The sequence below is a fragment of the Poecilia reticulata genome, chromosome 14, assembly GCF_904066995.2.
Source record: "Poecilia reticulata chromosome 14, P_reticulata-male-v2, whole genome shotgun sequence".
Taxonomy (NCBI): Eukaryota; Metazoa; Chordata; class Actinopteri; order Cyprinodontiformes; family Poeciliidae; genus Poecilia; species Poecilia reticulata.
In genome coordinates this window covers 21,172,763-21,195,236 of record NC_088843.1, presented here as the reverse complement: position 1 = coordinate 21,195,236, position 22,474 = coordinate 21,172,763, and the positions used below count along the sequence as shown (strand labels likewise).

The window sequence follows — 22,474 nt, the reverse complement described above, 5'->3', positions numbered from 1 at the left end:
CAACCAGAACCAACGATCCTTCTTCTCCAGAACCGCTGAAATTCCTTTCTTGTTAATTGATGGTGTCGTACTTTTATAATGTAAAGCATCTTGAACTGTTGCTGAAATCTTATATAATCTGGACAACCAATAAATTCTAGTAAAAACCATAATTTAACAATCTTGCCAGGTAAAAAAGATTTCCTGTTAAGACAGTACACTGAATAAGTGGTGCAGAATTTATTTTATTTTCATAGATGAACAGTGAACACTTTCCTTTCAGAGAAGGTTCCCTTGTTGTTATATAACACAAGGTTTCATGCAGGCTAAGTGAGTGAAGGGTATCACAGCTTTGAACATTAAACCTTTGACAACATAGTCATTGTTTAGAATGATTCTAGTATCTTCAGATTGCAATAAAATGTCCATTTTTAAAACATCAGTGAATATATGGTTTCAGCCTCAGGTTTACACCGTGGTCTTCCTTCAAAGCAAAGATAGCATCAGCAACTCAAAGTGGCTGTGAAAGAATTAAATGTTTTATTTTTTTCCATCTTGTTTTTGCAAACTTGTTTAAGATCTCCATGTTTACAAAAAAAATCAACAATGTAATTAATACAGGTTTCTAGATTCCACTTTTCATCACCACTGTCCAACCAAGACATCTGTTAACAATGTTTTAAAACAGTCTTTAAATAATAACCCTGACATTAAACTGCTGGACTTTGCTCATACTGAAACTTCAAAGCACAGAGAAAAACTGATATAAAATATCTGATATTTTCATAAAAGTGATGACAATCAATAAATTTAATTTAATTTTTTTACTTCAAAATTTTTACATTAGTTTCTCACACTTGAAGTGAGGAGCCCATTGAGGACTGGGATCCATTGATTCTTTGACCCTTTCTCTGGTTTGACATTTAGAACTTTATTTTTACATGTAGTGAATCTCAATCCCAAGACAGTCAATAAAAGTGTTTTACTTTCATGTCTCACTTTATACTACTACATGAAGAGTGTGGGATACTGGGGAAGATGCTGGTGTACATGAAACCAGTTACAAATAATTGATCATTTATTTTGTCTTTCATGTAGATATTCTGCCTCTAAAACTATGTGGACAGCAGCTCATTACAGCTTGGTTTTCACTTTCTGCAGATCCATAACAGACCTGCTTGCACCACATTGCATTATTACTAGCTACCGTTCCTTCAACATGTTATAAATATAACAACATGACAAAATAAATCAGTTCTTTTGAACAGTTCTGGTAGAAAAACGCTTGATGATGCTGGAACGCAGGTCCTTACTGACCAGCCCATAGATGATGGGGTTGATGGCCGGAGAGATGATGACGAACAGGATGCCAAGAAACTTATTAATGTTTTGGGATGTGGATGGAAATCTGTAGTTAACAATTATAATCATTGTGGCTAATTCATAGAAGACATACACAACAAAGTGTGATGCACATGTCTGGAAGGCCTTGGTCCGGATGCTGCTGACGGTCCTGCCCTGCTTAAAAGAAGCTCTCAGAATCCTGATGTAGGAATAAGCGATGACGACGAACATCCCTGTACTCACAAACCAGGTGATGAATAAACCTAAAAAACACAGAGAATTACAGGACCAGTCACATTTACTCACCGTCAACGAAGTGGTAACTGTTTCAGTAAAATGAGCTTTTTGTTATCCCTGCTTCACTCTGATGGTCATCTATTTTTAGTTGCTCATTTGCACTGACCGTAGATGTTGCTGATAAGGGGGGGAGTGCAGGCCAGATTCATTATGGACTTATTGCTGCAGTAGACGTGCTGAATGATTCGACTGCAGTAAGGAAGATTTACATGGAAGGAGAAGAGCACAGCGATGAGCACCAGAGCAAAGATCCAGGCCACAGCGCAGCAGCTGTGCAGCCGAGCCGAAGTCATGATGGAGTGATACCTGAGAGGTTCACACACTGCCACATACCTGCAGAGAGACAGCAAAAAACACACTTCTGTCTGTACTATGCATAGCATATTAATGTAGGATAATAGTTTAACTCTTGGACAATAAAAGAAAATGTCCATATGTTAGCACATAGAAAAATGTAATACAAACATAGAAACCAGCAACAAATTTATGATTTATCACCTGTCAATAGCCATCACTCCCAGGATAGTGTGCATTGCAACTCCGTAAGTGTGAACACAGAAGCCCTGAATAATGGCAGAGAGGTAGCTGATCTTCCTCTGCCCTGTCAAGAAGTGCATCATGAGGCTGGGAAGCACCGCCGTGGCGCCCAGCAGGTCACAGACCACCAGGTGGCAGATCATCACAAACATGGGTCTGTGCAGGTTGCGGTCAGTCATGATGACACAGATCACCACTCCGTTCCCCAGCAGCACCACCATGTAGGCAAACAGGGCCAAGAAGAACAAGAGAGGACCATGTCCTGGTGGAACGTCGAAGCCCTCCAGTTCAAACACAATCGGCTGCCTGAGAGGAGTGAATGTTAGGTTCTCCATCCAAAGCTGGACAACTCTGTGAAACACAAGCAGATTAAACCCTCCTGCATTTTAGACATAAAACTGCTATGAAAAGACAGAGCAAGTTCATCTTTGCAGAGCATAAGTAAATAGGTTACAGTTCTCCTTGGTACAGATTGTAAAACAATACCTGAAAATGAAACACCACTTAATGGAAAATCTTAGAGATGCTAAAATCTTCATGAAAAACATCAACAGAAAACAACAAAAGGTGATGTTAAACAATGAAGAGAGGATGTCCACAATATATCTTGTCAGAGCATCAGTGTCGCTCAGGAGGTTTTCCATTTAAATCATTTCATATCTATTGGTTTCCCATAGCACCACCTCTCCCCGCCTGACAGCCAACAACAATACACTTTAATATTATTCAATTTTTAGAGGGCAAAGTTCAAGTTTGCACATCATTTTCACCCAACACTGACAACCCATGGTTCAGGAAAACAGAGAGGTAATTTAACACGGTTCTCTACAGCTTCTGTTCAGTTTTCCACCCATTGTCCCAATAATACAGGGCCTTATCCACGGTCGAAAGTAAAGACTGACCTAAAGAGATCAGCCATGAACATAAAAATAAGTACGACTCTGGTCAGACAAAAAATTATAGAAAAAGTGTTTTATCGTACATCTGGTCTCTTTCTCATGTGCAGAAAGAGACCTGATGTATTATTGATAGTTGATAACTTTATTTGTGATAATCAGATTGGTTTGTTTTGTCTCACATAAACCTGGCTGTAACAAGGGGATTATGTCAAATCAGCCAACCCTTTTTAATTCTTCATATTTTTACACTCTTTGTAGAACAGCGGTAGGGAGAGGTGTAGAAACTATTTATTTTTCATATTTATTTATTAATCCTACACCTCGCTACAGTTTGGTTGAGCACCTAACCCTTCAGTTTTCAAATAATTCACAGTCCTGCCACTCTTGTCCTCAAACTTTATTCCTTGTGCTGATTTATGGCATTGAGTGTGAAGAAATAGCAGAACTTCCCCAAAAGCCTGTGTTGTAAACTCAATCATTGAGTTCATTTTAACTGAATACTCCGCACCTGAGAAAATATCATTATATTAGATCTTTTTCAAACCATGCTGCTACAAATTAAATAATCTCTTTCATGTTTAATTTAACCAATCTCGTACAAAAAAAAAAAAAGTAATTTCCAGCTCTTCACAAATTGATGTTCTTGTTCATTGTGTTGCATGTGGTATTAGACAATGCTGAACCTTAAAAAAGAAGATATGTGTCCAAAAGCATTTGGGTCACATGTTTAATTATGAGATGTTTTCCTCTCCTCATGTTTTCTTCCTTTTTTAAGAAACTTTATTTAGCAAAAGATGTGCATACAACAAACACAGAAAATACAGCAGTTACATGAACAAACAACCCTGGGTGATAATTAAAAAATTACCGTATATGCAAAAATTCACACGAGTTGTGAGTTTATTCTCTCAAAGATAAAAATGTATGAAGATCTCTACATGGATCCAAAGAATCTTCTTCCAGTAAAAATCCTTTGATAGCATTAAGTTTCTCAGATAAATTTATGTGTGGTTGAAAAAATAACGCATTTCTTCAGTTTTGTATTTGGTATCCATTTTGAGTTACCATCTCAAAAGGATAAAATTGGCACACAGACATAAGTAAAACTTGGATTACGAGGTCATGGTGAGACAGAAATGTCTAGACAGCAACACAGTGCAGAACTGGAGGCAGTTTGAGGCTCTTAGCTGCGTAATTTGGCCGAAACCGCTTCGCCTCCCTGGTCCAGTTCCCCAGAAAAACTGTAAAAGCTCCAGTGCTGAAGACTTTCTCCCAAATCATTCATGGTTTATTTCTGGGCCCAGAAACACAGATCTCAGTACGACATGGGAGGCGGGGAATCCGTTTCCATGGTTCAGTTGAAAGTGGTAATGAATCATATATGCAGTGACATTATTTAATGGACAAGTCAGTTTGCTCAAAAATGAGAACAGCGCCAACACAATGAGAGGAGAAGAGGGCGCTCCTTCATCGTAGACTGAAACTTTAGTTCTCTGCTGTTGAGGTGATCGCTGATACAGTATATACTAATGCATTGCATTTCATTTTACGACCTTTTGGTTTGCTATCTGTAAAATAAAGAACTGTATCTTTTAAGTTTTATAGCTTGTACTGAGCATCAATATGACATGTTTGTCTATCACACTGCTTGTGTTTCACAGAGCTGTTCAGCTTTGGATGGAGAACCTAACATTCACTCCTCTCAGGCAGCCGATTGTGTTTGAACTGGAGGGCTTCGACGTTCCACCAGGACATGGTCCTCTCTTGTTCTTCTTGGCCCTGTTTGCCTACATGGTGGTGCTGCTGGGGAACGGAGTGGTGATCTGTGTCATCATGACTGACCGCAACCTGCACAGACCCATGTTTGTGATGATCTGCCACCTGGTGGTCTGTGACCTGCTGGGCGCCACGGCGGTGCTTCCCAGCCTCATGATGCACTTCTTGATGGGGCAGAAGAAGATCAGCTACTTCCCAGCTATTGCTCAGGGTTTCTGTGTTCACACATACGGCGTAGCAGTGCAGACCATTCTGGGGGTGATGGCTATTGACAGGTGAAAAAATGTGTCAGGTGTGAGAACATTATGGACTGCAGGGATGCAAGAGTTTGTAGATTTTAATGTTCAAAATTTGCAGTATAGGAGCATTTGGTGGATTCACTAATTTACATTAAACTTCAATAAATGTTCTTAATAATGAAATGGTTGGGTCAGAAATTATCTTTCACCTCAAAGAGGAACTTCCCTTTCTTTTAATGTTTATTTTAACAGAAATAAAATCAGAACAGATAAATGTCAAATATAATTAACATCTTAACATGATCCCTCAGAAACCAGCTTAAAACCATTTAGTTAAAAACCAGTTCCCTGACAGCTCCGTCTCTCTGCAGGTATGTGGCAGTGTGTGAACCTCTCAGGTATCACTCCATCATGACTTCGGCTCGGATGCACAGCTGCTGCGCTGTGGCCTGGATCGTTGCTCTGCTGCTCATCGCTGTGCTCTTCTCCTTCCACATGAACGTCCCGCTGTGCGGCCATCTAGTCCAACACGTCTACTGCAGCAACCGGGGCATCCTGAACCTGGCCTGCATTCCCACGCCTGCAAGCAACATCTACGGTCTGGACATTTACTAAGAGGGAAGCTCTGTGTTAGGTCAGAACCTGTATATGAAAATGTTTGAGTTGTCTTGCCTGTGTTTTTCAGGTCTGGCCATGTCCTGGTCTGTGAGCACCGGGGTGTTTGTCATCATTGCTTTTTCCTACATCAGAATCCTGAGTGTCTCCTTTAAACGACGGAGAACTGACAGCAGGGTCCATAAGAAGGCCCTGCAGACGTGTGTGCCTCATCTCGTTGTGTATGTGCTCTATCAGATAGCCTCAGTTATCATCATTGTCAGTCTCAGGTTTCCCTCTGTCTCCCAGAACATCAGGAAGTTCTTTAGCATCCTCTTCATCATAGTTCCACCAGCTCTCAACGCCATCATCTACGGACTAGTCAGCAAAGACTTACGATCCGGCATTACAAAGCTTTTCTCCATGCGAGTCAAGAGAGTGTGTCACAAGGAGTGACACACAGACGTCTCCCAACAGAAACACGATGATCAAACCCTGCAGAACACGCTGGATGTTGTCTTCTCTTTGGCAACATCTGGGTTGCGCTTCACTCTCATGTTTGGGAACTCTTCATAGAGTCAAGACTTTAAGGTTTGGCATGTTGAATCAAACCAAAGTTTTCGAGTATCACACAGTTTATTGTCCCTCTGTCTTCAGGCTCTGCAACAAGGTTGCTGAAATCTCCCACAATTATTAAGCAGCCATAATCAATGAATATAACAGATAAAATCTCATTAAACTCAATAAAAGCATGCCCGCCCACATATTTACTAGTGATTCATAAATGTCATCCAACAATGTTTCTGTTAGATACATGGCTTCATATGCAAAGCCAAACATAACATCAACAATATTCTCAGTGATGGGGTCATGAAGCAGAAGCTGATAATGATCTTGTATTTAACCGTTTCAGTGACTTTCTGCTGCATACCTGCTCAACTTGAGGTTTGACTTCAGACCGCTGTATTTAGTTTTTTTCTGCTATCTATTTCTTAATGTTTTCTCAGTGATCTGCTGACCAGGCGCTTTCTGGAAGAATGCAAATGCTAAGCTAATGTCGCTCCCCAAAATCAATCAATGAATCAATCATTTTTCCAGACACAAAAAAATCCATTCAAATCAATTCAAATAAGACAAACTCATAGAAAAGAATAAATAAACTAAATAATGTGTCCAGTTGATAAAATAACTGTGTTGATGACTATTCACATGCAGGAGCAGACGCAGGTTGCCTCATCATTTCAACCAGCCAATCATTGAGATCCTGTTAACGTGATAAAATATCTTCTCACTGTGTGATTTTTGGATTTTCTCTGCGTGAAGAAGGAAGGCAGTCTGCGGGACGACTGCCTTCCAAGAAATCCACTTCTGAATGTTTGGATAAACCAGCAAAGAAGAGACACTGTTCTGTTTTCCTTTAACTTGCAATAAACAGACATGGAAAGTTAAATAAAATGTGCTTTATTATTTCAATGAATGCCAGGTTTAAATGCAAAGCAGTTTGTTGTGTTCGTTGTACAAGGATAGTTGATGGTTTTATGTGTCATGCTGGGTAGAAAGGCTTTCACATTTTCTGCCACCTGGAATAGTAAACTGAAGGTAATTTTATTTATATAGCACATTTTTAGCAACAAGGCAATTCAAAGTAAACACGGAGCTTCTGATGTAGTAAAAAGGATGTAAAGTTATCACCTCTTATTACTTTGGGGCAATTCAATCCAATATGAAGGGCAGAGGAATGAGATCACTCGTCTCCTGGTAAACCTTTGTTTAGTTAAACGTTGCCTTTTGGTTGTGTGTATTTCGTCTTGTATTTTGGATTTGCTGTTTTCTGCTGCTGTCTTGGCCCGGTCACTCTTGGAAAAGACGGTTTTAACCTCAGTTAAGTTATTTAAATACAAACATGCATACACACATCTATCAGTCACAGATAAAAAATGATGTGCGACATCGTAGAACATGAATTATATAAACTTTTTACAGCATCTATAAGAAGCATAAGTTCGACCTGAGGAGTTAGATAATCTAAGAACACCAGATGCTGTGTTAGTGCTAAGTTTTGTTTCTTACTCTGGTTGAGAAACGTTAGATCAAGCTGACCCTCAGGTCTTTACTGACCAGTCCATAGATGATGGGGTTAATGATTGGGGGAATAATAAAGACAAGAATGCTGAATAACATTTTTATGTTTGGGGAAAGAGAGGGGAACCTCTGAATTAAAATCACAACAAGTGAAGCGATTTGAAAGAGAACGTAAACAACAATGTGTGGAGCACAGGTCTGAAACGCCTTGCTGCGGATGCTGCTGTTTGTTCTGCCTTGTTTTATGGAAACACTCAGGATTCTGATGTAGGAATAGGCGATGATGAAGAAGGTCCCTGTGCTTAAAGTCCAGGTCATCGCTAGACCTGAAAAGAAATTTAAAAAGCGGTTATACAAACTGAATATTAAAACCATTCCCATTTTCTGGAGCATCACATGTGACCAGCTTTGTGTTAGAACACAAAATATGTTTATTCATGTAAAGATTTAAATAGGTGAAAATAGGCAGGCAGCTTTTTAAGATAAATTATAACAATTATTATCTGGATTGATTTGTAAGTTGCTGTGTATTCGAAACCATAAAAATAAACAAAACAAAGTTAATGTAACGGCTCCTGTTAGGCACAAGCATAGTTTTTAAAACAAATGGAAGTGTTCACCAAACCGTTGGTACTGCTTTGCGTAAAACATTTATTGTAAAGGTTTTGTTGGCTCAAGTGAAATTTATTTGACAGATGTCAGACAGGAAAGTTAGTTGTGAGAGAGTGGAAGAGAATGAAATGTCAACGACTACGGCCTCCATACTGGGTGCGCTCTTGTCCCCTGCGCCATCGGCACGCCTCCGCTTTGCACTTATAAGGTTTATAATTCACCCTGTAAGTGAAATACACTTCAACCTTAAAAGTGAAGCACAGACCGTAGATGTTGTTGGCAGGCGTGGGAATGCAGGCCAGGTTCAGGATGCCCCGGTTGCTGTGTTAAATCATAGAAACAACTAGTTTCTTTACTCAGCTTTATTCCGCCATGTGCATCCTCCGCACAGACATGCAGAGAGCCACGAAGAAGAACACAAACCCATTACATATGCTCCTGGCATAACAGTGCCCCTAGTGGGTGGACATGTAATACAAATAAAACAAAGGAGTAACAATCTCCCACTTTTCTAAAAAAAAAAACTTATGAGAAAGCATAGCAATTAAAGATTTTTGTCAGAACAGTCTCAAAGTAACAGAATGTGAAACATCTTATGACTGAATTTACTGAAGAATCCATAGTCCTTCATAAAGAGCCCTAAGGAGTGAGGTTGCGGATGCTCCCTTCTTTGTTAAACAGTCTGCAAGTTGGTCTTTTGTTTGAGACCACACCACTTGATGAACCTTCTTAGTTTGCATCAGTTCTTTAATTGAACTCATTTCCAGGCGTAACCTCTTCTCTGCAACAAACTTAGTTGACTTAAGTGCATCAACAAGAGAGAAATTATCAGTCACACAGATTATAGGTGGAGTACAAGCAGTATTACCAGCACTGAGTTCAGAAAAGAGTGCGGAAAGAAAAATGGCATTATCAATCCCCTCAGACATGGCGAGTGTTTCACCTGCCAGTGTGCTTCTGACAATTCTCTTAATTTTCTTTGACTGCCATGCAATGGGAGAGAACCGCCCGTTGTCACCCATCAAAACAATGAAGTGCCCACCTTGAGTACCTCCATCTGAAAGATTTCCAAAAGATGCATCAGTGAATGTAACCATCTTTAAGTTACCGTCGTCCCCAAGGTGTTGAAAATTCAATTCAACAGACTTGGCCTTGAGCTTACACACAACTCTGTTTGCTTCATTAATGGTCTGTACTGTAGCATGTTTGAGACGGGATGCTAAATTACTAGCATCAAACATGACATCAGGCCTGCTCTGTCTTGCCACCCACAGAAGTTGGCCTATCTTAGATCTAAGTTGCTCTGTCTCCTTCTCAGTGAGAGGTGAAGCGGACTCTGCTGCTCGTGAGGGTGAGAGGTGTATGGACTGCAGGTGCTGAATGTATGTTTCTTGGTGTATTTGTACTTTCTCACCTTCAGTAACAAGATCTACACCCACATAGGAAAAGCTATTGTGTGCTTCACGACCGACATTAAACTTTGACCTCAGGTGAGGTATGACTGACTCTGAAAACATGTGTGATCCACCCCATATAAAATCATCAACATGACAAGCAAGTACACCAGTTACATTTTTGTGCTCATCCAGCCAATAGAAAACTGCAGGATCAACCTTAGACATGATGCCTCCTGCTTCAATCATGATGCTTTTTACCCTGTTATACCAATACAGTGAAGCATCAGCTAAACCATACACACATTTTTTCAGTTTCCAAAGCACACCTGTGCTATTAGCCTCTCGAGGAGGCTTGATGAAAATGTCTCTGGACAGTTGCATTCCTTGTAAAAAGGCAGATTTAATGTCCATAGAGTGAAGTTCCCATTGTTTTTGACATACAACTGCCACCAAGAGTCTCAGTGACTCCGAGGCACAGGTTGGAGAGTCCTTTTGTAGGTCAGAAACTTGTAGCTCCTCAAATCCTCGTGCAACAAGTCTTGCTTTTGGCATTATTCCATTTTCAGTCTCTTTCAGAGTGCACACCCAACGAGTAGAGACACACTTTTGTCCTTTGTCTTCAATTTCCTCAAACACTTGATTTTGTTTCCAGCTTTTTATTTCATTTTCCTTTGCTTCATCAAACGATATGTCCTTATTCACAAAAACATCCTCGTGCATATCTGTAACCTCAGCATCTGCCTGGATGTGAAGATCCTCCAAATGTGACAGGTCAGCTGACTCACTGTTGCCAGCCACTTCTGCTGGCTCAAGCAGCTCCAAGTTAACCCAGTTCTTGTATTTCCCAGTTGCTTTGCCGGCACGTCCCAACACTTTGGCTTTTTGTGGTACACCCTCTGCATTTCTGAATGTCACAATTTGACCTGTCTTTATGATGGTGTTTTCAGAGTGCGGTCTCTCAGCCTCTGTATTTTCAGGAGCAAGCAAATGATGATTCTCAGGATTTACTGCAATAGTGTCTCCTTCTACATCCTCTTCAATGATGTCCACTGTGTGTTGTCCTCGATTGTTCTTCTCAACGCAGGTAATCTGAGGTTCTTCATTCTCATGAGTAACTTTCCTCAATCTGAGTTGATGGACTCTGACACAGGTGCCTCCGTGTCTAACAAAAACGACCGCACCATCTTGACCAATCACCACTCCTGGTCCTTTCCATTCTGGACAATCCACTCTTTTGTAAAAAACTTTGTCTCCAGTTTCATATCGCTCGTCTATGTGCCGCATATGTTTCTTTAGTGCTCTCCGTATCCTTTCTGAACATTCTGCTTCTGTAAAAGCTTTTCTTGCAGCATGCAAGGCTGAAATGTGCTTGGCAACCCATTCACTCTTGGTGGTGCCCTCTAGAGCTGGAGCTTTGTCTATTAATACAGAAGGCAGGTTAGGATTCTGCCCGAACACCAGCTGATGTGGGCTGTATCCATGGACACTTTGCATAGAGTTCTTTGCCATCAGGGCCCAGTCCATGGCAGTGCTCCAGTCACATCCAGTACTTGCTTTGACTTTTAGCAAAATCTCTGTCAGAGTTTGATTGTGGCGCTCTAACAGTCCATTGCTCCATGGACTGTAAGCAGGTGTTGTCTTGACTTCAATATTAAAGTTCTCGGCCATGTCTCTCACTTCCTCGTTATTGAATTCACCACCATTGTCACTGAACAACTTTTGTGGTGGGCCATGCACACTGATCCAATCATGAATAAAACGTCTGACTATCTCAGAAGATCTCTTGGTGGTTAAGACACTACCAGCACTGAAACGGGTAAACTGGTCAATAATGTGTAGGTACCAAACCCCAGGTTCAAGTTCGTGCAGATCTACAGCAACAGTTTCATTGTATGTAGATGCCAATGGTAAGCCGACAGCAGGTTTTGGTTTGGTCTTACAATATCTTTGACACACTTCACACTGGTTCACAATGTGTTTCAGCAGACTGTCACATTCTGTGTCCTTGTTGCCAGAATTAGTCAAAAGTCTCTGTATTTTGTCAGCAGAGGCATGTCCAAACTGTTTATGAAGTTTCTCCAGAACTTTCATCTTTTCACTTGTGTTCATCTTGTCTGTTGTAGTCAATATTTCTTCCTCATTAGCTTGCAATAGCTTATCAGAGTGAATGAAACTTCTATTCTCACTGTCCACAATGTTTACACAGTAATGACCTGAACTAGTAAAGTCCAGTTTGACAGGCTGATTAAACATCACTACACTGTCCCTTTCCATGTCCAAAACAGTCCCTGCCCTTTTCAATGAGGTCTTACTCAGTAGCAGCGGGATGTTAACAGGTACTACTTCAGTTTCTATATTACACTTTGTGTTGCCAATTTTAGCAGGTATCTTTACCTTTTTTATGGAGTAGACGATTTTTCCATCTCCAAACTTGAAGGGCCTGTGACTTTGTGTTTCTGTCTCTTTCATAGACTTCATACTTTTCTTTTGTAATACAGTACTATAGTTGTCCAGCCACTCTTGTCCACAAACTGTCCTAGTGCAAGTAGTGTCTATTATTGCTGAGCCAAGACATTCTGTCATGAATATTTCTGCATCTGTTGCTGATTCTTTGGTGTACAGAGTTAAATTGCATTCTTCCACGTCTTTTGTATCATCAGCCATTTTAACACTATCAGCTTTATGCGGACAGTTTTTAACCCAGTGAAAAGTACTTTGGCACACTGCACATTTTGACCGTCGTCCGTACTTATCCAGCGGGTTTGTACCGGGCTGCGGAGTGTTGAGCTGTGAAGTTTTCTTATGGGGACTCTGCCGCCAGAACTTTCCTTTTTGCCGCCATTGCTCTGTTGCAAACACGGACTCCTGGCTAATGCCTTCTGCTGCCGCACCTTTTTCCCCCCCAAATATTCTCTTCAAAGCGGACTTCATTGAAGCAAATGTTACATCTGGGCATGCCGTTAAAGCCAACTGTCTGTCCGTTATATCCAAACACGCGGTGTCTAAAAGCTTAAAAGCCAAAACTGGGTCAGGCAGCTCCATGTTGTATTTCTTCATCCGTGAGTAACGCTGCTCGAAATCAATAATATAGTCCGCCATCGACATGTTAACTTCTTTTATAATCCGATCAAAATTTGAGTATGCTTCATAGATCCTGTCCTTTTCCTCTTTTAAGAACAAGTCATCTAGTTTAGCGAACAACGTTGTCATTCCAGTGTCTTTATTTAGATCATCTACCGGAATTTCCATCGCCGTGTCCCGCGCTCTTCCAGACAGGGCCAGGGCGACAGCCAGCGCTTGCTTTTTCGACTCCAAATCTGTAACTCTCGTCCAAATGTTGACTTCATTCTTCCAGCTTTCATAAGGCTTTCCTTCCTCAAACGTTGGCGGAACTCTGTAGTTACTAACCATCCTCTGCTACCAATGTTAAATCATAGAAACAACTAGTTTCTTTACTCAGCTTTATTCCGCCATGTGCATCCTCCGCACAGACATGCAGAGAGCTACGAAGAAGAACACAAACCCATTACATATGCTCCTGGCATAACAGTGCCCCTAGTGGGTGGACATGTAATACAAATAAAACAAAGGAGTAACAGCTGCAGTAGACGTGTTGGACTAGATGGCCGCACAGCGGGACGTTCATGTGGAAGGAGAAGAGCACAGCGATGAGAAGCAGAGCAACGATCCAGGCCACAGCGCAGCAGCTGTGCAGCCGAGCTGAAGTCATGACGGAGTGATACCTGAGAGGTTCACACACTGCCACATACCTGCAGAGAGACAGAGCTGTCAGGGAACAACCCTCACACACAAATTTATTCTAAAGGACCATGTTTACATACACGGACCAAAGTTTTGCTTTATCACTGGACCACATAACAGGTACAGTTTGAACATACTGGTATTGCAAAGTCAGATATTGTCAGTTTTACATTTTTTGGTATCCTGCAATTAGAACAAAGAAAAAAAAAACATTCTTAAGAATGACATTATGCAACATATGTTCATGTAGTTGTCTACATAAGGCGAAAACAAAGCTGCATGTCAAATGTAATGTTAAAGTGTGGTTTTTCTGGGTGCAGCAGGGTGTTAAGTAAATTTTTATCTTACGTGTCGCATCTATCGGCATAAAGTCACTCTTAGGACTGCTAATGGAAGTGGAGTTTTGTAATGCTAAATATGAAGATGTCAGCAGTCTTTGGCCATATCAAAGAGGGAAGATCAGTTCTGTGCCCTTTCAAACAATGGACAAACTTTTGCAGTTAGGTCTATATTTACATCACACATGTCAAGAAATCATAAACATTCTTCTGAAAAAAGTCTGACCTCAGGTGTAGGCTCAACAGATCCTTCTAGCTCCCATGATACTCCTGATGATTATAATTTGGATCCAGATGTTTCAAGCTGCATCAGTGATGGACAGGAGATTTTTTTCCAGAGAACAAAGAAAATGACATGTTTTTGAGACATTTGGCATTTTTTATTTGAAATTATAAGCCAAACTGCTGATTCCATCTTCCACCATTAATACTATTATTGAAGACTATTTGCAAATACATGCAATGAGTCAGTCACATTTGCTATTTCATCTCAAAGAAGAGCAAATTACTCTTGGACTCTCAAATACAAACGGGAACTGTGATTGACATTTTAAGAAATGAGGGCATTTTCAGGGCTTGTAATACAGAGGCGTTCACACAGATCACCACAGAAAAACATCCTTTAAAAATTGCTTTAGTTATGTTGATCCAGTGTCAATCTGTCTTGGTCAGAATGAATCGGGCAGAGAATGTCTGTACAGTATATCCCTGTAAAATAGGGACTCTATTGTTTGTTTTTTTTAAGTGTAAATCAGTGTGGGAACAGAATAAACTACTTAAATCTATCAAGGAAAATGACAAAGTCCTTCAGGATACTTGGGATGGCACAAATTTAGTTGAAAACATACTGTCCAAGGATCCAGAATACTCATTGGGTGTCATTCTTTATCAGGATTCATTTGAGGTTGTAAATCCTCTTGGCTCTCAGAAAGAGGAGCTCAAGATTTTAGCAGTGTATTTGACACTTGCAAATATTCTGCCACGCAACAGATGTAGCATTGATCAAATGCAGCTTGTGCTACTTTGTAGAGAACAAGATTTTTTTAAGTACTTTGGACAAGATCTTTTGAGTCCCCTTCTGAAAGACCTAAAAGATCTTGAATTAACTGGTGTTGCTTTGCCAGATAGTCTGATTACCAAAGGGACTCTGTTTGCCATTGCAGCTGACAACTTGGGTTCACACAGTATTGGGGGCTTTCTGGAAAGCTTTGCAAGAACTTTGTATTTTCGCCGGAAATACTTTGTATTTTGGAAGGTAAACATTTTTGTCGATCAATCGACAAAAATCTTTGTGTCCTCAAAAATGAGTGTGATCCTCTTGCCAAAGGCTTGTGACCGCATTGTATGGTTACATAAAGAAAATGTTTGGATCAACAGAACCAATGCTGGAGCAAGTGATGCTAAAGGCATAACATTTGAGCCAGTATACAATGAGCTTGCTCACTTTCACGTTTGCCAGCCTGGATTGCCTCCCTGCCTTGGCCATGACCTTTTTGAGGGCATTGCTTCCTCAGATTTGGCATTGTTCATTAATCACCTCATAACAAAAGAAAAACATTCCAAGTTTTGTCCATTTTTGCTGATTTTTCTAATATGCCCTTGTTCGTGCTACGCAGGAGTTTGCAACAGCAGCTGATGTGAATACAAGCCTAAGTTTGCCAGCCAGCCCTGCCTGATAATGGGCAAATGCTGCATGAATTATCAATGTTTTCAAGTTTTGCTTAATACTTAACATGTTTATTTTTTCCAATTACACATACAATTCTTTAAAAAGAATATTTAGACAGAATAAAAAGACTGGATGGCATTTTCCTTAATATAGTTAAAATAACATTATTATAATAGATTTGCCATGCTGACCTTAATTAAATTTCATGTCAATGAATTGTTTTTTATTTTTTCAAAACACTTTACAATGAGCAAAACACAACAACATGGTTTTAAAGCAAGTTATGATTAACAACTGACAAAAGTGGCGATATTTTCTCTTTATATAATTAAAACAGGATCATTTCGCCACATTAAGCAAAGGAAGCTTTACATATTGTACCTGCTGTCTTCAGATTGTCACACTGTTTATATTCTATAAAATGTTCCCATTTTTGATTGTGTTTTAGTTGCTTCATTGGGATTTACTCAGAAAGGGGCATAAAAGTTGGTCCTGGGAAGATGGTATCCAAAAAGACAGGAAAGATCTTCCAAAAGAAAAAGCAGTCGGTGAATGTGCAGGTTTCCACCCTCATCAACAACCTGATGGACTTTGAATGGCATTTCATTTGAGTCAATGTTCTCTTTTTCTTTCCACTCTGTCTCTTGATGTGTCGTGCTCTGCTGTCAGGCCTCAGCTCCCTTCTTCTTGCACATTAGAGTTTCTCTTTGTTTTTGCACCTCAACACTTTCATATGCACACACATGCAGCCTACATTTGTTAAAATGTTGAGGGACACTATGGCATGGTTCTTATATTTATTCAACGTGTTTATTTTCCATAAAAATAACAATGAAAATCAAATTAGCTTCAGTACCACATTTTATTTGAAACATCTACAAGTTTTATTCTTCAGTTCAAATTCAATATTACATCATATAATGACATGAGAAGAGTAGACAATAAGAAAGGCAAAGCATTGTTTAATTAGGACACACAATCATAGAGCAAAAGCTAAGTCTTAGTCTAATAGGAACAGCTGTCTTAGTTGCAGGTCAGTGTTTTACTCAAAGTTGTGGGGGTTCTTGGTTACTGAAAAAACATTGCAGATCATTAAACATTCTTTATTATTTAAATTTTCATGTAAGGCTTAAATTATTTATGATTTTTTATGTTAGTATTTTTTGGTTGATATTCTGATGGATTTTTAGTAGTTTGTGGTCCCCTTAATTTTTAAAAATGCTGTAAGTAGCCATATCATTCTGAGTCTTGATCCTCAAAGGAATCATGAGCTATCTAAACTTTTTACAGCATCTATAAGAAGCTTAAGTTCGACCAGAGGAGTTAGATAATCTAAGAACACCAGATGCAGTGTTACTGCTATGTTTTGTTTCTTACTCTGGTTGAGAAACATTTGATAAAGCTGACCCTCAGGTCTTTACTGACCAGTCCATAGATGATGGGGTTAATGATTGGGGGAATAATAAAGATGAGGATGCTTAAGAACTTTTTCATGTTTTGGGAGAGAGAGGGGAACCTCTGACTTAAAATCACAACAAGTGAAGCGATTTGAAAGAGAACGTAAACAACAATGTGTGGAGCACAGGTCTGAAACGCCTTGCTGCGGATGCTGCTGTTTGTTCTGCCTTGTTTTAAGGAAACACTCAGGATTCTGATGTAGGAATAGGCGATGATGAAGAAGGTCCCTGTGCTTAAAGTCCAGGTCATCGCAAGACCTAAGAAGAAATAAAGACAAGTGGTTACATATCATGAATATTAAAAAACTTGTAAAGTATCACATGTGCCCAGCTTTATGTGTGGATCCCAAGAGGAAATACATTTACTCGTATAAAGAAGAAATTAAGAGAAAATAAACTGGCAGCTATCATAGTCATTCATTTGGATTGCTGTATCCTCATAGCAATAAAAATAAAATTATGTTATTGTAGCTGCCAATGTTAGGCATGAGTACAATTTTAAAAACCGATGCGAGTATACCCCAAACTGTTTCTTCAGTTTTGTATTTGTAAGGTTTGCATTTCACCTCTGGTGTATAAAAGTGAAGCACCGACCGTAGATGTTGTTGGCAGGCGTGGGAATGCAGGCCAGGTTCAGGATGCCCCGGTTGCTGCAGTAGACGTGTTGGACTAGATGGCCGCACAGCGGGACGTTCATGTGGAAGGAGAAGAGCACAGCGATGAGCAGCAGAGCAACGATCCAGGCCACAGCGCAGCAGCTGTGCAGCCGAGCCGAAGTCATGATGGAGTGATACCTGAGAGGTTCACACACTGCCACATACCTGCAGAGAGACAGAGCTGTCAGGAAACAAAATCCCTAAAGCTACATTTAAAAACATTCTGTCTTTAAAACTTAATTTTCAACCCTCAAATTGAAGGCAGTTTCTTGAAGATAAAATTACTTTTTAATGTCTAAAATTTCCTCAAAAGCAGTTAAGATGTTTTATGACTGAATTGACCAACAATTACAAGAGTTCAGATGCAAAAAAAATTCTCCCATGTAAGTTCAATGTCTTCTCAGATGTAATGATAATATTTCAATCAACGCAGGACAAAAACATTAGCTTATTGCACTGTTTGATAACTAAGATTAACTGTGATTAAACTGAAATAATGTTTTTGAGTTTCCAGTCAAAACTTAGAGACCATTTGAACCATGAATTGCTCTGCTTTTACATATTTCCTTACCTGTCATAGGCCATCACAGCTAAAATAGTCCACATTGCTGCACCAAATGTGTGAGCGCAGATTGCCTGGACGATGGCTGGGATGTAGCCGATCTTCTTCAGCCCCATCAACAGATCCATCATGAGGCGAGGAAGGAACGTTGTGGCACACAGCAGGTCACAGACCATGAGGTGACAGATCATAACAAACATGGGTCTGTGCAGGTTCTTGTCTATCATAATAACATAGATCACCACACCGTTCCCCAGTAACACTGTTATGTAGGCGAGCAAAGCCAACAGAAACAAGAACGGTCCGTTGCCTGGTTGAACATCAAATCCCTCCAGTTCAAAAACAATCGGCTGTTTGAGAGGAATCACCGAGGTTTGGTTCTCCATCCAAAGCAGTACAGCTCTAAAGAAGCAGAGCAGATTAAACCTCAGATGATAGAAATGTTGGTAGATTTATACTGTGAGAGTGACATACTGTAACAGATGAAAACACAAATCTGTAGCTAAATTTCACATAAAACTAATGATAGTATATTACCTCCAAATCATGCAAATGACACTTAAATGGAGACAGCATCAAAGAGTAAAATGTGTGATCAAAAGCATCAGCAGCTGAGATTGTATAACACTAAGTAATTACTACTCTCTGTGTGTTGGAGAGAGTCAGCCTCCTCTCTACTGAGAGCACTGACGTTGCTCTGAGGTGTTGATGAAAACTTGCGTCCCTTTAAAAGTACTCTATGTGTTTTCAACTCCTTCTCAAATCTAGCGGTGCCATGGAAACACCAACACAGAGTTGCCTGTCAGGCTTTACTTTCTTGAACCCCTGCATGTGTTTGGAAAATACCAACATTTCTTTTTATCACTGCAACATCACAAGTTCTTCATAATGGTCAAGACTCAGAGTGATGCTGATATCGACAGAACTCATCCTTTCCCTAGAAATATTTGAACACGTCAGTCAGCAAGACCACAGAACAGCACAGCCAAGAATTTACAACAAACATGAGAATTTGTCATTAATTTTAACATGAAAGTCAGGCTGAAATAATGAACCACTTTTCAACCACCGCACTCGGATCCCACAAGCTTTTTGCCCTGAGTGCAATCTAGCGAGGTCGCACTGATTCCTGAAGATTAAAACCATTGAATCATTCTTATTTAGATTCAAACTAAGTAATTATCACTTGAGCCTTTGAAGTTTATTGTATTTGCATTACCATTATACAGAGAAATTAAGATAACATATCAATGGGGGACCCATGTTGTTGGTGAAGGTCAGTAACTATTAACTGTTTTTCTTGTTGACGCTGAAGTCACATTTTCTACTATCAACTTGACGCCTCCACAAGGAGCCTGATCAGACCACACTACAACAGTAGTGGGTGTTAGGATTAAGGTTTTTGTGTGTGTTTCTTTAGTTTTCTGTTGTCCTGTCTACCCCTTGATTGATTCCAGCTGTGTCTAGATTCCTGATTATTTCCAGTGTATTTAAACCCACCTGTGTTCTTTGTTCGTTGTCGGGTCCTTGTCTAATCTGTCTCACGTTCCTCGTCTGACGCTGCTACCAGTCCAGTTCGTCCGTGTTTCTTATGTTCCTTTGTTTGCCAGTGCTACCAGTGTGTGAGGTTTTACCTTCCGCTCATCTGTGCTCCCTGTGTTTGTAACCATTGTGGATTATTTTAATTAAAATCTATTTTTTCCATCTCTCAACCTGGGCCTACGGTAGTGATGGGTAGATGAGGCATCATGTATCGTTTTGACACATAGCAAAACTGTGTCGATTCTGTGTCGATACTGTGTCGTGTCGCTCAATACTGACACCTGCTGGACATTAAAAATTCCAACAGGCAACGTTGTGATTTGATGACCTAGTCCAGGAGTGGGCAATCTTGGTTCTCGAGGGCCGCTGTCCTGCAACTGTCTCCCTGGTCCAACACACTTGAATCCAACAGCTGAATCACCTCCTAAGTGCAGGCAAGTTCTCCAGAGTCCTGATTATGACCTCATTATTTGACTCAGGTGTGTTGAAGTTGAGACACATCTAAAAGTTTCAGACCGGCCCTCAAGGCCTGGAGTTGCCCACCCCTGACCTACTCTATACAATAAGATTTAAGTCTTGGTATTTTATTGAATATTATATATTGTATTATGTCATATCTTCAGTTAAATTTAAAATATATTTGATATACAGTCAATAAAGAATGTGAACATGTACCATAAAGTGAAAATTTAAGTGAATGTGTTTGGAATGAGGATGTGTTGCACAGGGGAAAATATGATTGTTTTCTTTTTTTTGTTTTGCTTGTTTTTCTCGCTTGTTGTGCTTTGCATGTTTTGGATTGTTTTTTTTGTTTTTCCCTTTAACACCCGAATGCACCAGGCTGTAGGTAGCCCTTTAAGGAGGCGGAGCCCACTGATTGCGGCCCGTGATCAGTGCATCGACAGGCTGATTGAAGCCATAATAAAAGAAGCCTGGATAGAAGGAGAGAGGAGATCCTGTAAGTAAGAGAGACTGATGCAGACCGAGTGACGGACAGAATTCGCACCCCAGGCACAGAGAACCGAGAGGCGAATTGACGGCTCAGCACAGAGAATCAGGGCAGAGGAGGACCTCTGCCACTAAGACTGGAGGAGATTCCCTAGAATATGTCCGACCTGCCTGTCGCTGAGGAATACAGGTACCCCCTAATTGTGAAACAAGGATTTGGGGCCGCACCTCTCAGAAGATGAGGTCCAAGGATGGGTTGGTGTTGGTGGAGGCAATATCTGGATCAGAACAATGGGGGGTGGCAAGAACTTTATCAGTGGTCGATAGGGGTCGGCTCCCTGTCAGAGTCTGTAATCCCCACCCATATTCACTAAAAATAGGTCCCTATGAGAAGTTGGGCCGATTGTATCAAGTGGAAGAGACTGAAATCCAGGGTGTTGGTGATCTTAGTCTAACTATGGGATCCGATGGAGTGGTTGAAGTGGGTGTAACAGAAGCTGTAGAGATGGGAGAACCCAACAGCTATACAGAGGTGAACAAACTCCTAACTTCTGTGGATCTACCTCCACAGCAGAAGGTGGAGCTCCAGACCTTTCTGCAGAGGTGGAAAAAGGTGTTCTCTGTGGATGAAGAAGATGTTGGCAGCATGGTCTGAAACTTGGATTGGACAAATGTAAGTTGTTTCAGTCCCAGGTAAAGTTTCTTGGTCACCTCGTTGATAGGAATGGGGTGAGACCTGATCCTGAAAAGGTTAGTGCTGTCAAGAATTATCCTGTCCCAACTAGCATTCACCAGGTCAGAGCTTTCCTGGGCCTGGCTGGGTACTATAGGAGGTTTGTCCCTGGTTTTGCTAGAATGGCCTGCCCTTTAAACTCTCTGCTGACGGGGATACCTGTTAAGAAGTCGGAAATAAAGATTACATGGACAGCTGATTGTCAGGAAGCATTTGAACAGTTAAAGACCGCACTTACACAAGCCCCTGTTCTTGCTTATGCTGACTTTTCCTTACCATTTGTCCTTTATAGAGATGCGAGTAAACATGGGTTGGGTGCCATTCTAGCCCAGGTGCACGGTGGGAGAGAACATGTGATCGCCTATGCTAGTCGAAGTTTGCACCCTTCTGAAAGGAACGATGCAAATTATAGTTCTTTCAAGCTGGAACTTTTGGCTTTAAAGTGGGCCATCACTGAAAAGTTTAAAGACTACCTGACAGGAGCTAAGTTTACAGTCTTTACAGATAACAATCCAGTGGCACACCTTCAAACTGCTCATCTGGGGACAGCAGAACAGCGCTGGGTAGCGCAGTTAGCCTCTTTTGATTTTATTGTGAAATATCGGGCAGGAAAGGAAAACGTTAATGCTGATGCCTTGTCCAGATTTCCTGCAGGCTCACTACCAGAGATCCAAGCTGCCCATGTAACCAATGTAACGGCTTTTCCAAATCCTTAGGAGCCTGGACTACAGATACAGGATTGGAAGACTGCTCAAAAGTCAGATTTGGACTTAAAAGTTGTGCAAAGGTATGTGAGACAGGGGACCTTACCTGAAGCACAGATCCGAAAGGGCTTATCAGCCATCACATGCAAAATTTTGAAACAGTGGGGGAAACTCGTACTCCGGGATGGTGTTGTTTGTCGAAAGATAACAGATGGCAAAACTAATGAGACTCTTTTTCAAGTTGTATGCCCCACAAACAAGTGCAGAGAGGTGTGGGAGAAGTACCACGAAGCAACTGCCCATGCAGGGGTGGAGAGGACCGTGTCCAGAATTCGTCGGTTCTTCTA

At 40.7% G+C, this 22,474-nt stretch overlaps 3 protein-coding genes across 3 annotated transcripts; 1 reads left to right on the top strand and 2 right to left on the bottom strand.

Annotated features, from left to right (window-relative positions):
- Positions 1 to 1,230: 1,230 nt before the first annotated feature.
- On the bottom strand, positions 1,231 to 2,492 carry LOC103459933 (olfactory receptor 2K2-like). Its single transcript, XM_081615886.1, has 3 exons — positions 2,119 to 2,492; positions 1,727 to 1,953; positions 1,231 to 1,586 (listed from the first exon to the last, which is right to left on the bottom strand). The coding sequence occupies exons 1-3, from the start codon at positions 2,490 to 2,492 to the stop codon at positions 1,231 to 1,233; spliced, it is 957 nt and encodes a 318-aa protein (XP_081472012.1).
- Positions 2,493 to 4,733: 2,241 nt separating this feature from the next.
- On the top strand, positions 4,734 to 6,121 carry LOC103459934 (olfactory receptor 2K2-like). The gene is made up of 3 exons (XM_017303017.2): positions 4,734 to 5,107; positions 5,443 to 5,669; positions 5,757 to 6,121. The coding sequence occupies exons 1-3, from the start codon at positions 4,734 to 4,736 to the stop codon at positions 6,119 to 6,121; spliced, it is 966 nt and encodes a 321-aa protein (XP_017158506.2).
- A 10,191-nt stretch (positions 6,122 to 16,312) lies between these two features.
- On the bottom strand, positions 16,313 to 22,233 carry LOC145554882 (olfactory receptor 2K2-like). The gene is made up of 4 exons (XM_081615744.1): positions 18,738 to 22,233; positions 18,210 to 18,602; positions 17,577 to 17,803; positions 16,313 to 17,240 (listed from the first exon to the last, which is right to left on the bottom strand). The coding sequence occupies exons 1-4, from the start codon at positions 18,746 to 18,748 to the stop codon at positions 16,885 to 16,887; spliced, it is 987 nt and encodes a 328-aa protein (XP_081471870.1). The 5' UTR covers positions 18,749 to 22,233; the 3' UTR covers positions 16,313 to 16,884.
- Positions 22,234 to 22,474: the final 241 nt, after the last annotated feature.

Coding starts and splice junctions, on each gene's coding strand:
- LOC103459934 (XM_017303017.2), top strand. CDS start 4,734: ATGGAGAACCTAACATTCACTCCTCTCAGGCAGCCGATTGTGTTTGAA. Junction 5,108..5,442: donor GGGGTGATGGCTATTGACAG/GTGAAAAAATGT, acceptor GTCTCTCTGCAG/GTATGTGGCAGTGTGTGAAC. Junction 5,670..5,756: donor GCCTGCAAGCAACATCTACG/GTCTGGACATTT, acceptor TGTGTTTTTCAG/GTCTGGCCATGTCCTGGTCT.
- LOC145554882 (XM_081615744.1), bottom strand. Junction 17,804..18,209: donor GCTGTGATGGCCTATGACAG/GTAAGGAAATAT, acceptor GTCTCTCTGCAG/GTATGTGGCAGTGTGTGAAC. Junction 17,241..17,576: donor GCCTGCCAACAACATCTACG/GTCGGTGCTTCA, acceptor ATTTCTTCTTAG/GTCTTGCGATGACCTGGACT.
- LOC103459933 (XM_081615886.1), bottom strand. CDS start 2,492: ATGGAGAACCTAACATTCACTCCTCTCAGGCAGCCGATTGTGTTTGAA. Junction 1,954..2,118: donor GGAGTGATGGCTATTGACAG/GTGATAAATCAT, acceptor GTCTCTCTGCAG/GTATGTGGCAGTGTGTGAAC. Junction 1,587..1,726: donor CCTTATCAGCAACATCTACG/GTCAGTGCAAAT, acceptor TGTGTTTTTTAG/GTTTATTCATCACCTGGTTT.